Raw genomic sequence first — 17185 nt, 5'->3', positions numbered from 1 at the left:
TCTTTAGTTTCAGGACTTATCCAAGAAAAATGTGCTTTTATATTGTGCTTTTAATGAAGAAAATATCCAAGCCTTTATAAAGGGAGAGTAATGTAGAAAGAAAAGCAGAGGAGCCATGGTTAAAGAGTTAGGATGGATGACTGAAACATTCACTTGAAAATGTGGGTTTTGATAAAAATAAATTCCAAACCTGCATGTATCAAGAACTAGAAATGTTCATGGAATGGAGTACCCGGCATCAAGGTGTAATGGCTGAAAATCTGTCACAAGTTGTGGAACAAAGCAAGTGGGACAGATGTAGAAAACACTCAGGAGAGCCAAAGTAGAGCACTTGGAGAACGTTGAGGATGTGGAGGAGGGCAAGGTCCTGGAAGTGTTTGACTAGGCCCAGGAAGTTCAAATTCACACCTTAGGCAGCAAGCGAACAAGATGTCTTCAAATCATGATATTAATTACAGACAAATTGGGCAAACAAAATTCCTGTCCAGGGAAAGTTGAGTTTTGAACAGCTTGGAACTCTTCAGTGTCAAAAATGGACAAGATGAAGAGGTGCTGGTGTTGGACTGAGGTGGACAAAGTTAAAAATCACACAACACCAGGTTATAGTCCAACAGGTTTATTTAGAAGTAAAGTGGTCCACCTGTATCCACGGGCATACGTTCCAAGACCTACTGTGGATGCCAGAAACCACGGATAGTAGCAAACCCATTCATTTCAAGAGGAAATTTACCTCCCAGGCAATCCCTAGTTTCCGGCTCAGGAATGTTCCATATAATATTTTCAGGCCGCAGCAAACCCCAGATAACTGAAACCACAGAAACCGATTCCGCGGATACGTTGCTTGCCCTGCACTAGCTTTCGGAACACTGCTCCTTCATCAGGTAGCTAATGCAGCCGGATCATATGACACAGAATTTATAGCACAAGATCATAAACTCATATAATAGATTGAAAACCGTAGATTGCTGTTATGTCTTTCATCTTTTAGAATGGGTTGCAAGTTTTGATTCATTAATATGTAAATCCTAGAACTTCTTTCAAGTCATATTCCTGAGATAACTTAAGGTTTTGTTAAAAGTGACGTGTCAGCTCAGACAATGTTTTAAAGATGTGAGGTTAGAGTCTGTATTCCAATCTTGAGTCAGAATGGTTCCATTTCCAAAGGAGGAATTTATAAAATGTCATAAGACACGCACATACTCCACCGCCAACTCCCCCACCTCCCCCCCGCCTGCCCCATCTGTACATCTGTATCACTCTCTTGGTCTCTCTCTTGGTCTCTCTATCTCTCTCTCTCTCTCTCTGTACAACACGAAAACAGACCCTTCTGTCCAACTCGTCAATGCTGACAAGATATCCCGACCTAATCTAGTCTCATTTGCCAGCATTTGGCCCAAATCCCTCTAAACCCTTCCTATTCATATACCCGTTCAGATGCCTTTTAAACATTGTAATTGTACTAGCCTCCACCACTTCCTCTGGCAGCTTATTCCATACACGCGCCACCCACTACATGAAAAAGTTGCCGCTTAGGTCTCTTTTACATGTTTTTCCTCTCAACCCAAACCTATGCCATCTCGTTCTCGTTCAATTTTGATGTCATCTGCAAACTTACTAACTATACCTCGTATGCTTGCATCCAAATCATTTATATAAATGATGAAAAGTAGAGGACCCAGCACTGATCCTTGTGGCACTCCACTGGTCACAGGCCTCTAGTCTGAAAAACAACTGTCCACCACCACTGTCTGTCTTCTATCCTTGTGCTAGTTCTGTATCCAAAAGGCTAGTTCTCCCTGTATTCCATGAGATCTAACCTGCTAACCAGTCTCCCATGGGCAGCCTTGTTGAATGCCTTACTGAAGACCATGTAGATCACATCTACTGCTCTGCCCTCATCAATCGTCTTTGTTACTTATAGAGAGATGTACAGCATGAAAACAGACCCTTTGGTCCAACCCATCCATGCCAACCAGATATTCCAACCCAATCTAGTCCCACCTGCCAGCACCCGGCCCATATCCCTCCAAATCCTTCCTATTCATATACCCATCTAAATACCTCTTAAATATTGCTATTGTACCAGTGTCCACCACTTCCTCTGGCAGCTCAAAAACTCAATCATGTTCATGAGACATGACTTCCCATGCACAAAGCCATATTGACCATCCCTAATCAGTCCTTGCCTTGCCAAATACGTGTAAATCCTGTCTGTCAGGATTCCCTCCAACAACTTGCCCTCCAGACATCAGGCTCACCAGTCTATAGTTCCCTGGCTTGTCCTTACCAGCTTTCTTCAATAATGGTACCACGTTTGCCAACCTCCAGTCTTGTGGCGTCTCACCTGTGACTATTGTAACAAATATCTCAGCAAGGGGCCCTAGCTTCCCACAGAGTTCTAGGGTATACCTGATCAGATCCTAGGGAACTATCCATTTATATGCGTTTCAAGACTTCCAACACTTCCTCCTCTGTAATCTGGACACTTTTCAAGATGTCACCATCTATTTCCCTACATTCTATATCTCCCATGTCCTTCTCCACAGTAAACACTGATGCAAAATACTCGTTTAGTTACTCCCCCGGCTCCTCACAAAGGCTGCCTTGCTGATGATCTTAAATCCATGTGACATTTTATAAGTTCCTATTTTGGAAATGGAACCAGTCTGAAACAAGGTTGGGACACAGAAAGACTCTAACCTCACACCTTTAGTGCATTGTCTGAACTGAGATTTCGCCTTTTTTGTTGAAACCTTAAGCTATCTTGGGAATGTGACTTGAAAGAAGTTCTGGGATTTACATATTAATGACTGGAAACCTGCAACCCATTCTGAAAGTTGAAAGACATAACAGCAATCTAGGTTCATTCAATATATCATATCAGTTGCATGACACTGTGCTTTAAATTCTGTGTTTTATGATCCCTCCCCATTAGCTACCTGATGAAGGAGCAGTGCTCCGAAAGCTAGTGCTTGCAAATAAACCTGTTGGACTATAACCTGGTGTTGTGTGATTTTTAAAAATGGAAAAGGATGTGGCCAAGTGTTTCAGCCTCCATGAAGTGAGGTGGGGGTGCAGGGAGGTGTTTTTACTGAGGTGGAATAGGCATTCTTGACCGTAATCTAGTGTAGGTGAGTTTGAAACCTCACTCCAGTATAAAGAGAAGGCCACACTTCTGCCCGGCATATTTTTGGAAGCTGACCCTTGCTTGCTGTTCTTGCAAGTGATTCTCAATTTAAGTTTTTCTTCCGTTTCTTTATTTATCAAAGTTGATACCTCACACTTGATGCATTTCTTCTTCGCAAAATGGAGGTGTGTCTAACTTGTACCTTCTCTATTTCGTTCATTTGCTTTCCAAGCTCACCAAGCCCTGCTCACCATCTTTTCATTGCCCACCCCCACCAGTCCCTCATTGCCAGGGTAACTCCTGCCCTTGCCATCACCCTCACAGTCTTGCTCACCACTCCCCTCGCTGCTTTGTTTGCTGGCTGCAACTGTCATAATGTATGTCATTATATCAAGGATCTAAACATTTTATAAACAAAACTTCTGCCTTAACTGTAGATTTGTGTTAAGCAAGTCACAATTTCTGCATTGCAATTAGTACAATTCCAGTCTTATTTGATGCAGGAATCTAGCTGCTGCATTGCTGCCAGAAACATCATAGACACTGCAACTGCATTTGTGATGAATATGTACCTTGCTATTGCATTACCAACAAACTGTATGGGGGCAATTGTTCTCCGATGCATTTGCCATGGCAATACTCAACCATTCAGCACTCATGCAGTATAAATTGTTGCTCCCTTTGAAATTTAGCATTCTTATGTGTGCCCTGATGAGTGTAAAACAAAACGCGACATGTCTCTTATTACAGCAAAAGTCATTCTATATACCGAACAACTGTTTATATTGCTTTTCCTTCAGAGTTGGTAGGTTAAAAGCCTGGAGCTCTCTGACTAACATCACTTTGGATGTACCTTCACAATTTGGACTACATTGATTCAAAATGGCTGCTCACCACCATCTTCCTAATTGAACTGAGAGATGGTCAACAAATACAGACCTTGCTTATGACTCCCACATCTATGGAAGCATAAACAGAGGAGGAACAGGTTCAATGAGACACATATCCTGTTCCTTATGTTGTTGTTTTGTTTTAGCCCTTGGTCTGTACTTGTAATTACATTATGCATTGCATTCTAAGCAACTTGAGAATTTAAGATCTTTTTACAAGAGATATGCTAAACTGTAGGTGAAATTAGAACACAACACACATCCTCAATATTAACAATATATTGACTGCACCTAATATTGCATGGTATGATGTGAACATGTCTGGAGACACCTCAGACGTCGTGCTGCAATATTTAATAAGACACCTAGTTGAGTAGTTGAACAGTTGACTTTAGCAGGTTAAAGCCCCATTTTGAATGCTGGTCCATGTACTGCCTTATTTAAAATAATTCCAGCTTTTGTTTGTAACTTAATTATGAAAACTTTATTTAATCAGATTTGCTTTGATTTCTGGAAGCCAAAAATATGCCCATCGATTCTTCAAAAATAATATTAATTAAGGAATAGAATATTTGGGACAAGTCTTGAACAAATCAACTCCTCCTGAATAGCTTTTAAGTTTGTTTCAATATGTGAAGCGAAATACACGCAAATAAATCCGTAAGATGGATTGGCCCACATAGCAATGTTCTCTATCAATTACTTTCAGTAAATTAATAGCATTTTTTTTCATATGTGCTCAAGGATTAAATTTCCAATATTAAGCCCGCAGTACTTTAGAAATCTTATCAAATCATTTAAAACAATTTAGATGCTGTCATTCCTGGTTTTACAAATTTTAGTAAAACAGATGCAAGTAAGTGGAGGGATGTAGGCAGAGGACATTGAAAGGCTAGTCATCCACAGCTAATGTTGCTCTCTGAATTCTCATTCTCCAATACCAATTAATGAGCCTTATCAAAAAGGGCAGAAGTCAATTTTTGACTGTTCATGAAGACAAAGAGGATTTGCATTTATATGCCACCTTATCTTGTACGTGGGAAATGTCACAAAGTGGAATGAATGATTCTTTTGAAGTGCAGTCACTGTTGTATTGTTATTAAAATTAAGATAATTAATCCATTGGCGCACAGTCAAACTGAAAAGTGAATACTTATACCTGGTCATTACCTGATATTCAAACAATTCAGGTGTAGCCAAATTTCTAAGTAGTCACTACTGTATACCAGTGACAAAAGTGAACAGTGTGGAGGGTTTTTTTGCCATGGAGTGCAGGTGTAATGGTTATTGGTGGAGACTGAGTGACTGGGAATTAAATGCCCTCTAAGTACAGCAGAGAATTAGTGCAGTAGAGAGATCTGGCTGACCAGTGAAGCCATAACTGAGGGACATCTTCTGGCCAGTGAAGATCATTAAGGAAAGCTAATCATCTGCAGAGAGGGACAAAGAATCGTGAATGTCACCACGTTCATCAGTGTGGTTGCTGCAGGCCTGTCTGGAGTTAAAGGGTGAGACTTTAATTCACTCAGAACCCAACAACTTATACTGAGTTATAATCTGGTCCAAACAGTTAACATTTCTTTGAGTGTTACTGACATTTTCCTTTCTGTGCAATGAAAAGATATGACCTGCAAATGTCTTTTAACGGTCTTAAATTTCTACAATGTCTTTCTCAACTGTTGGATACCCCAAAACCCTCTACTGCCAGTAAAGTACTTTCAAAGCATTGTCACTGTTGCATTGCAGGACCTGCTGCAGCCAATCAGGGCACAGCAAGGTCCCACTGGCAGCAATTACCATTGTCTGTCTTTGAGACATTAATTGGAGGATAACTACTGCGTGGGACACTGGGCAAAGTTACCCTTCTCTATTCCAAAATAGTGCCATGGAATCTTTTACATCTCCCTTAGAGGGCAGACGGGGCCTCAGTTTAACATTGTGTACAACAGATGCACATCCATTAATGCTGCACACCCTTAGTTCAGCATTAGAATGGATTTTCTTGCCCAGAGTGGAACATGAATCCACAAATCTTTGACTCAGAAGTGAGAATGCTACCAATTTGAATGCTACATTTGAAACCGCTATACAGTTCCAAAGTAAAGTTGTGCCCTCAAAGTATATGATTCATATATTTTCCTCTTGACTGTTGTGAGCATCCCTTGTGATCAGACCAGCTGTGATTTCACAGAGTGGGAGAGTACCTGATGGGCTGCATGGCCTACTTCTACCCCTGTGCCTCATGGTCTTAAATGTGGCTAGTCAGCCATTGCTTCTCCATCTGCAGATTCGAACTGATGTCTAGCTGACCTGGCAAGCTGCAAGAGGAGCAAGGATCATGCTGCACGTTTTCACAATGAAGCCAGAAGTACTCTGGATCTTCCACGTTAGCCCGTTGTTTTCTGTCATCCCATCTGACTGACACTAGACCTAACTTTTTAAATACAAGAGTGTGTACTGCCACACAACATGCTGCAGTACCAGCCTTTGATTCAAATCAATGAAGATGGAGGGGAATATATTGTGGTTGATCTCTACCCTGCTCCAACACGTACCTCTTCACCTGCCCTTGCTCCTATTCTTTATGAAAACAGTGCTTGTATATCTATGTTAAGGTAAAGTTAGGTTTCCATAGTCGTACCAGACCATCAGAGAGAGATGACTGGTGGTAATTTAACCTGAGGGCACCACATCTCAGGCGAGTGGAGAGGTTGAGGAGGAGGTGTCCTTCCTGCTAACCTCAGCCAATGTGGCAATTGAACCCACACTGTTGGCATCACTCTTATCACAAACCAGTCATCCAGTCAACTGGGCTGACCGACCCCTGTATCCATATCAGTAAATACTTGAGAGATTCAACTTTTCCTATTTACCTTGAAGCTGACTCTGTTCTGTTGCTCTGTGATAAAAGCAAATGATAAATTATGCATATATATGCATACTTATCCTAACATACCTCAACTACATTTGTTACAACACACTGTCGATATGTTCATTTCACACGTCATAAATTATCATACTCAGAACAGTTGTAGAAACTCAGTTTTTCACTATCCCTCAGACTGTTGATGCTCTGAATGCACTGTCCTGAACAGACTTACAGTCACCCTCTCAGATGCCATTAATGGTTTGCAGAGTGACCAACGCCACTTGCGCCATTGTTTAGACTACTCCTACAGTCATTAGAACCAGACAAGTACTGAGTTGAACCTCAGATCCTCCCATTCTGATGTACCTAAAGTTATATATGTAGCCTTCTATTTTCAACTCTAGGTTATAGACCAACAGGTTTAATTAGAAGCACACTAGCTTTTGGAGCGCCACTCCTTTAGGTGGTTTTATGAAAGAGTGGTGCTCCGAAAGCTAGTGTGCTTCCAATTAAACCTGTTCGAATATAACCTAGTGTCATGTGATTTTTAACTTTGTACACCCCAGTCCAACACCGGCATCTCCAAATCATTTTCAACTCTGTTCCTTTACTGTTGCATCCTCAATGACTTTGGACAGTGTTGCCTTCATGTTTTATTTGCATCTCTTTTCTATAATAACCACAAGTTTGCACCATGTGTGTCTATGTTCCATGTTGCTACTTCACATGAATGATTCAGCTTTACTTTTCTGATCTTTCGTGTAACCTTCCTCATTCACTGCAAGCAACCTGAGCTTCTAATTGTCATCATATGCTCCTATGATTACTTTCTAATCTATGTGTCCCTTTTCTTGCTGGAATATGTTTTACTTCCTGGCACATTTCTGCAGGACTTGAAAGGATTGATCAGTGAGGCAATAATTTTCTCTGTTCACACTGGACTATTTTCTACTAGTATTATGAATTAACCAATAAGAATAACAGACAAGTGGACAATTTTGATGGTTTATTCCTCATTTGTTGGTTTTAACAAAGTGTTATAAAGTTATGGTTCCAATTGAATTCTTAGTGGCAATTTTTTTATTGTACAAAGGTAGTTAAGAAAGCAAACAGGATACTTGCCTTCAGTAGCTCAGGCATAGGATTCAAGAGAAAGGAGGTTATGCTAGAACTGTGTAAAATGCTGGTTAGGCCATAACATTATTGTTAAGATATGACTGCATGAGAGTGATTAAAGTTTTTCACCAGGATGCTGCCTGGGGCTGGAGGGTCAGAGCTCTGAAGGAAGATTGGATAGGCTTGTGGTGTTTTCCTTGGGGCAATGAAGGTCGAAAGGAGACCTGTTAGAGGTGTCGGAGCAAATCACTGCAGATGCTGGAATCTGTACTGAAAACAAAAAATGCTGGAGATCACAGCAGGTCAGACAGCATCCATGGAGAGGGAGCAAGCTAACGTTTCAAATCTAAATGATGCTTCATCAGAGCACCCATGAGTGGTTTATAATGGATTATGAAGGATGGATTAGGAGGCACTTTTATTGCATTCTTAGAGTGTCAATAACTGGGCCTGGGGGGGACATATAAATTTAAGGTAAATTTAAGCAATGGCTAAGAGGAGAGTTGAACAAAATTTATTTCACTAAGAGGGAGTGCAAGACTGGAACTCACTGTCTGAAAGGGTGATTGAGAAACTCTTGTAATATTTAGTCAGTTCTTAGATTTTGGCATGTGTTGCCAGGTCACAAGGATAATGGACCAAGAGCTGGAAAATGGGATTAGTGCAGTCAGCTCTTTGTTGACCAGTGTAGACACAGAGAGCTAAATGGCCTCTTGTTATGCTATAAATATTTGCGAATCACATGGCGGTAAACATCTGAAGGGAGTAAACATCCCTGCATGTGGGTTGGGTTGGGGGAGACCTGAGAGGCCAGAGTAAAAGGAATGGAGAGTTCTGAAGGAAAGGTTCTGAAGTTCTGAAGATGATAACAAACATGGGAAGGGGAAACTCATAAAAATATTTTAATTTGATACAACTAATTCCATTGGAAATATGATTCAAACACATTGATTATTGCGTAATGAAATGAGTTAGATAAATTGTAGGTTGTATTGTATAGTTTTTTGCATTTATTTATAACTGAAACATGATCACTGCAATACCAAAATCTTTTAAGATTCAAAATGCATCCTATGCAGAATCAGTATATGTTATCGTGTGATGCACAAGGTAACATAGTATCTCGCTATAGTGTCAGATTTTCAATACAAGAGACTGTAGTTCACTATCATTCTTGAGTTGGCATGTTTGACTGGTCAGCACCAAATGTAACCTCTTCTCAATACCTGATGCATGCTGCTAGTTTCATCTGTTCATATTAGAAATGGAATGTAACAATACTTTCGTGAATTAATCAAGAAGTAGCCAAATCTGACTTTTCAGTGGGTTTATGAAATTTGTGAGATAGATGTAACAACAAAAAATTTAAACCAACACCATCACTCCCCAAGGAAATGCTGTAATCCCTGTGCTTTAGTTTCTTCAAAATCTGTTTAAAGGCCATGAAAATAATCCGTTGCAAAGTAAACCCTTCCTCACACACATGAGGTTTAGCCATGGTCAATGTGTCAAAATGGCCCAAGAACTTTGTAGTTAGATTAAGGTGACTAGTTTAGTAAGTAGGCAAGAAGTTGGCAAATGGGGTATAATGTGGGACACTGTGAAGTTGTTCTTGAAGGGACAACAAAAATATATTGTGTAAGTAAAGATAAACTGTAGGAAGTTGAACCCAAAGGGACCTGGAGTGACCTGCACATGGACCACAAAAAGTTAGCACATATCTGCAACAGATAACTAAGAAGGCTAATGGAATGTTGGCCCTTATTTCAAGGGAGTTGGAGTATAAGAGGAGGGAAGTCTTCATATAACTACAAGTTACTGGTAAGAACACATCTGGAGTACTGTGAGCAATTTTGCTTCCCTTTATTTAAGAAAGGATATTTCATTGGAGCCAGCTCAGTGAAAGTTCATTGGGTTGATCCCTAGTATGGATGGATTGTCTTATGAGCAAAGGCTAAACAAGTTGGGACTTTACCTCACTGGAGTTTCAAAGAATGAGAGATGATCTCATTGAATCGTATAGAATTCTTGACGGGCTTGAAAGTGTAAATGCTGAGAGGACTTTTCCCCTGATGGGAGAGGCATGGGACTAGACAGTATGGTTCCGGAATAAATGGGCACCAATTTAAGACTGAGATGAAGAGCAATTTCTTCTGTCAGATGCTTGAAACCTTTGCAACTCCTTTCCACAGAGTGCACTGTGGGGACAGACCCCTTATGTATATTTAAGGCTGAGACAGATAGATTCTTGATCATTTTTGAGAAGATTTGTAGCTCAGGTTGATATTCAGATTGTAAGTTTGCTCGCTGAGCTGGAAGGTTTGTTTTCAGACATATTGTCACCATGCTAGGTAACATCATCAGTGAGCCTCCAGTGAAGCGCTGGTGTTACATCCCACTTTCTATTTATGTGTCTTGGTTTGTTAGGGTGGGTGATATCATTTCTGGTTCTTGTACGCAGAGGTTGGTAAATGGGGTCCAAAATGATGTATTTATTGCCAACCTCTGAGAAAAAGATTCAGAAGTGGTATCACCCACCGTAACAGACCAAGACACATAAATAGAAAGCGGGACACGACACCAGAGCTTCACTGGAGGCTCACTGATGATGTTACCCAGCATGGTGACGAAACGTCTGAAAAAGAACCTTCTAGCTCAACGAGCAAACTTACAACCTGATTCTTGATCAATATGGGAATCAAGGATTATGGGGAAAGGGCAGGAAATTGGGCATAAGGAACATTGGATCAGCCATCATTCTGTTGAACAGTGGAGCAGGTTTGTGGAGCCTTTCTTAAAATAGCTTCCACAAAATATCTCATGCCAAATGGTGATTGGTTTAACCGTTCCAATTAAGAAGGCTAATGGAATGTTGGCCCTTATTTCAAGGGAGTTGTAGTATAAGAGGAGGGAAGTCTTCCTATAACTGTACAAGTTACTAGTGAGACCACATCTGGAGTACAGTCAGCAATTTTGCTTCCCCTTATTTAGCATCCAGCCTAGTCAATAGCCAAGCATGGAGCTCAACTAAATGCATTTAATGAGGCATAAAATGTTAAGGTGGAAAAATTATATGGGCAGATATAGGGCATGCCATGAAAGAGGATTCAATTAAAACCAAAGAACTAAACTCATTAATGTGTGAGATTCTTTTGCGAATCCTTGGTGCAGGTTTATTGCACATCCACATTGTTGTTTCTTGCCAAGTTTTCTTGGCTTATCATTCTCGGGACTATGATGCGGTTGGATAAAGTGATTGTATGAGATTAATTGTGTTGTAATAAAGGGTTTAAGTCTGATAAGTCTGTTGCACAGCTGATAGCAGTCCTATTTACACTGCACAGAGTAATCAACAGATCAGTTCTGTAGTAGCAGGCTGCTGTGGTTTTTTTGGGGGTTAAAGGGGTCAGCCGTGCAATCAGAAAATCATGAAGATTTGCCTCATCTGAGAACAAGAGAATTGAATCATTTCGCTTATGACTGTGCCCCCCCTGTGCACATTTCAACACTTGTCATAACATTTCTCAAAATCGAATAAATCCCAATAAAGTAATACTAAGCAGATTGGGCACTTAAGCTTCTGGTTATTAATGCCATCTATGTTTGTTTTCTTGCACGTAATATTACAGCATGTAGCCAAAATTAATCACCTCTGTTCTAAAGCATCTAGTTCCAGAACCAGTATTTGATTTGAACCTTTTTTCCACCCAATCTACAGATAAATAAAACATTCAGATTCATTTGAATTGATTTGAAAAAGCAATAAAATCTGAGACAGCAAATATGATTGATGCTCTTCTCAAGTATTCATCGCTTTAAAACTTTATCCCACAATTGACATGAAGCTTTAGATCAAACATTATTTGAAATCAGTGTACTACCTGATAGCGTGTCTGCCATTTCATGATTGATTGCTTCCTTTTCAGCTTGATGCTGAGGCAAGTGGTATCCTGAAAGAGTTACAAGTCAAGCTTAACGGTGTCTTGGATGAACTGAGTTATACATTTGGCACGAGGTAAAGTAATTATAGTGGAAATAGTTGAGTGGCTAAATGAGGAATGAGTTGCACAAATACTTTACATGTTCCTCTCTAATATTGTGAAAGGGTATGTCATTCCAGTTGCTTTACATCACACAGAGTCTTTCAAAGGTGTATTTTGGGGAATTATTAGTAATTTCGTCTTCTTTGTGAGTTCTGTACTTGAGGCTAGATCTGATCTACAGTGTCTTAATCACTATCACAGGCTGGAGGATCCCACATCAACCCATGTGATTGAGGTGCTTGGACCGTGTGGTGTTGACATCAATCTGGTTCACCACATGTTCAGTTAACTGAGCTAACTACTCCCTGCCCCCCCACCCCCCCACTCTCTCCGAGGACTTGGAGTTCCTGTGGCAACAGAACAATTTACAGTGCAAGCTTGGTGTGCAACTGTGACTAGTTATGAAGGAATATCCAATCTCTCTCTCTTTGTCACATGGCTGACTAGGAACTCCTCCCATTTTTACTGCCTTCTGTTGGTGTGTGTTGGAAGAATTTGCAAATTGATACTCAACCTGTTTGGCTGCATTATGAACACACCTGCCCTGTCCATTGAACCCGAGAGGCAGACTTGAACCTGAGGTTTCTGACTCTAGGTCATGGATGCTGTGCCACTTCAACACCAGGCCTCCCAATCAGTAATTTAAGAAACTTAAGTGAATGGCCAGAAAGTTGCATCCGGATATATAATTTTCCATCACTCCTATTTGCCTCCAAAAGTTGTGTTCTGTCAGATGTCAGATTGCCAGTTACATTGCTGTGTAGGTGCAAGAAATTTCATCTTTAGAAGAGTAAGTGAAGTAGAGGAATCTGACTTGACCTCTTATTTGTCCCTGTTAGATTAGAGTAATCTTGTTGCCAACGCAAAGGTTAATTGCTGGTACTTCACCCACAACTTCCACCCTGCCCTCAAATTCACTTGGTTCATCTCAGGTGCCTCCCTCCCCTTTCTTGACCTCACCATTTCCATCTCCAGCGATAGTCTCCACACAGACAATTGCTACAAACCCATAAACTCCCATAACTACCTGGAGTACACCTTCTCTCTGCAAGAACTCCATCCCATAATCCCAAATCCTCCATCCCTGCCGCACCTGCTCGGGTGAGGAGACCTTCCACCCGCGAGCATCCCAGATGTCCACCTATTTTGAACAACGTGCTTTCCCTCCCTCTGTCATCCAGACCGCACCACCTCTATTCCCCATTCCACTGCTCTAAACCCCCCCCATCGCAATAAAGACAGAGTCCCCCTTGACTTCACCTACCATCCCACCAGTCTCTGCATCCAATGCATCATCCTTAAACACTTCCGCCAACTCCAACTTGACCTCACCACCAAGAGCATCTTCCTCTCCCCACCCCTCTCTGCCTTCTGCAAGGACCATTCCCTTGGTTTGCGCCTCCCTCCCCTCCAACCTCCCCTGAACCCCCAGATACTTTCCCCTGCAATCGGAAGAGATGCAAAACCTGCTAGTACACCAACCCCCTCATATCAATCCAGGGGGCCAAACAGTCCTTCCAGGTGAGACAGAGGTTCACCTGACTCTCTTCCAACCTAATTTACTGCATCAGGTGCTCCCGATGTCACCTTCTTTACATCGGAGAGGCCAACGTAAACTTAGGGAACGGCTCACCGAACATCGCAACTGGGGCCCCAGGAGCCAACCTGACCTGCCAGTCACCGCCCTTTCAATTTCCCTATCCACTCCCTTTCCGACATGACCATCGTTAGCCTCCTCCATTGCCACAATGAACCAAACTGCAAATTGGAGGAACAACACCTCATCTTCCGCCAAGGCAGCCCACAGCCCAGAGGACTCAACATTGAGTTCTCCAGTTTCAAGTAACCTCCCACCCTGTCCCCGACTCCCTTTCCATCCACCCCCCACTACTCCCTGCCACCACTGGGATTCATTCCTCCCATTGACCAACCATGTTGTACCCTCTGCCTGTCTTCACCTATCCCCACTTCACCATCCTGCCCCCACCTCCCCCTTTATCTGCAGCTCCCCCTCCCCCCACACCCAACCCCAGTCTTGAAGAAGGGTTGCACCTGAAACATCAACTTCTCCACCTCCTGATACTGCCGGACAAACCTGAGGCCTGAGGAGACCTTCAGTGGCAGCTCTCAATGCCTATAGCCTTGGACCAACAGGTCATCAGCTGACCAGTTGATAAGTCTATCACCATATTTTGGAAACATGAGCTGGCTTGAGAAGCTGGCAAAACTGATGCCAACTGATTGAGATCAGCCCCACAATTCCCACTGCCTTTCGCAGTACATGTCCTCGTTTATTGAACATCGATACAAAATGGGGACCTGGGCAGTCTCTAATATGTCAGCCTGCAATTTCACCACTTAAACATAGTTTGCAACTTGCCACAAGTTAGGAGTTTTTCTGTCCTCCTTGATTTGACAAACTGAACATTGTGGATGAGAGCAGTTCATTCATTTTTCTGTATCTGTTTGTTGCACCCTTGTAACAGTAGCACTGATGCTGCAGGTTGCTCCTGGCTTCAAGCCCATTGCTCAATTTAGGCATCCCCATGAGACCAGCTGTTGCCTGGCTCCTATCTAACAATGTCTTGTGAATTACCTCACCTGCCTTGGACACAGTGAGAGAGAGAAGCTGCCATCAAATGATGCCACCAGCTGGAGCTAGACCTTCAGAGTCCATCCAGCATATGACCAGTGCCCTGTGTGTTACTGTCACACTGAACGTCTGACCTGCTCTATATTCCAACCTAACCCTGGTGATATTTCCCAGAGAGTTATATATCCACACAGCAGTATATTATCCAGATCGCTGACATTCTGTTTGCTGGCTCAATGACCTTGGACTCCAATGTCTGGTCATTCCTGGTCCACAAAGCCAAGAGGATTAGCTTGCAAGGGAATTGATAGCAGTTACTGAGGATCTGTCCCAGTGCAGAACCCTGATTGTCCGCAAAATGTAAACAGAAGCTGAGGTTTTATCAGGGGGTGGTGGGTGCAGACCTGTCCCTTTGACTGTTTGAGATGTTTCAGTAGTCTGCCCATGGTACATGGAGACCTATCTTCACATAGGTTGCGGGTAGCCTTCTCCTACAAAACACATTGTGGGGGTGATTTCAGTGAACTGGTGGCTTTCAAAGTTTACATTTCAATTAGGAGTAAATATCTTCAAACCAAGGCGGCACAGTATTTTAAATGCAGCCCTTTAACAATTGCCTCGTGTTGTATTCTCACCCTCTCCCTACCCGAGTTACAGAAAACAAGTGTTGCAACGTCTCCGAAGATCGCCTCCACAGTACCAAAAACTCCTCATGTCATCACACACATCGAAGCAACAAAGCCCCCAGGCTCTAAGAGTGTAGAGAATAGGAGCAGGGTCAGACTTGTTCTTGAGACTGCTCCATCATTAAGTATGATGATCACTTCTGCCTCTGCTCCAAATTTCCACCCACTCCCTTCTTCATCTTCCAGTATTGCAAGCAATGACAGAAGTTCCACATTGATATCCTGCTGTAAATGTATAACACATGTCCACTAAGATTTGCACTCAGTTTAAGGGCAGTATTAAAAGGTTCTTCATTAACCTACAACAGTAATATCTCCTGTTAATTCCAGCTCAAAATCCTATTGCTATTCCTTTACCTAATTTGCCTGGAAGGGTTGTAGCCGTAGCTGCCAGTTACAGGAGTGATATTGGTGTTTCATTCCTTACGGAGTATAGATTCTCCTAAAAGACTAACTGTGTCCTCAGTGTTCTGTGGAAGTCGGTGATGGTGCATTATGATTATTATCTGCTGTTCACGGCCTTGTGCACAACACTGTGTGTACATAACAAGGTACAGTGAAAATCAAAACGTCTACAGTCTATGGTACACACCATGAGTTCTGCTGTTCCTTCAGACCCAGTTGTTTCCAATGTCTTTCCTGCCCTATGGCCACCTTGGAGACGGTGAGGATTGCAGACGCTGCAGATCAGCTTTGAGAGTGTGTTACTGGAAAAGCCCAACAGGTCAGGCAGCACCCGAGGAGCAGGAGAATCAATGTTTCGAGCTGTAGCCCTTTTTCAGGAAACTCTCTTTCCTGAAGAAGGGCTCCAGCCCAAAACATCGATTTTCCTGCTCCACGGATGCTGCCTGACCCGCTGGGCTTTTCCAGCACCACACTCTCAACTGTGGCTACCTTCCCATTCTCTCTTATCTACAGTTCCCCCACTGTTTTATTCCATGTCCTTATTTGAAATCCTCTGCTTTGTTTTAAATATAAAAGGAGTGTGAACAGTGGCCAAAAGCTTACCATGCTCTGAAGAGTGCCCACCATGTTGCAATGTGTGCTAGAATCAGATGAGATTCACTGAGGCCTGCCTCTATGCTGAGACCATCTCGCCACATCTTGTTCACTTTCTCAGGCAGTGTGCTGAGATTCTCACCAGGCTGGGCCCCACTGAAGCTCTTCACCGTTTGATAACCGGCTTGTAACAGCTCAGCTTGCTCCAGGCTGCAAACTAGACATCGCAAAACCACCTCACAACAAACCAGGGCAGGTTCTTGGCTCGGTTGAATTGGCCGCTTGCTTCAAAAGTCTTCCTCCTTGCCCACCTACCAGCACCAGCCATACACACACTTCCACCACAGGCACTGGCGCTGTGATTTCAGGAGGTCATCACCACCATCCTGGCATCCTCCAGTACACTGGCACATCACTGTGCAAGGGCAGACTGGTCTAGGAGGGCACACCAGCAAACAGCAGTGACTGCCTCGGTACAGACACCACTCAGGGACAGGGACCCACAACACAGCATGCATCAGGCTGCCTCCCAGGGCTCCTTCCTTGCTCTCTCAGCTTTCATCTGGTGCCAACTACTATGCCTTCCCATGCTTGCCTTGTCTTGCTCCACCATGCCTTACATTGGCAGTTGGCACAGTGACATAGTTAGGTAGGTGGTTGTGCTGTGCAGCAGTCCTCAGTCAAGGCACATGCTTCCTTGTGTACCTCAATGTGTCAAGTCAGTCTAGTATCTGTACCACGTCGTTCATGGCAAACACAAAGATCTGCATTAAGCAGTGGAACAGGTCTGAGTATCTTATGGGAGTAGTGAGGTCCCTGGGGGATGCTCTCAGGATTTGGCTGTGGTCAGGCGTCTGGTCAG

The 17185-nt window shown here is 42.7% G+C and overlaps 1 protein-coding gene across 4 annotated transcripts in view; it reads left to right on the top strand.

Moving 5' to 3' along the window:
• Positions 1–17185, top strand: part of LOC132834396 (protein unc-13 homolog A-like) — a 575505-nt gene that overhangs the window by 482885 nt on the left and 75435 nt on the right. For all 4 annotated transcript variants that reach the window (XM_060853271.1, XM_060853270.1, XM_060853267.1 and 1 more), the window contains one exon: positions 11929–12017. In XM_060853271.1, coding sequence (XP_060709254.1) covers positions 11929–12017 — 89 coding nt within the window. The remainder of the gene's footprint in view (positions 1–11928; positions 12018–17185) is intronic.

Source organism: Hemiscyllium ocellatum, chromosome 39 (assembly GCF_020745735.1).
Source record: "Hemiscyllium ocellatum isolate sHemOce1 chromosome 39, sHemOce1.pat.X.cur, whole genome shotgun sequence".
Taxonomy (NCBI): Eukaryota; Metazoa; Chordata; class Chondrichthyes; order Orectolobiformes; family Hemiscylliidae; genus Hemiscyllium; species Hemiscyllium ocellatum.
Note: the sequence above shows the minus strand (reverse complement) of the source record. Positions and strands in the feature narration are given on the sequence as shown.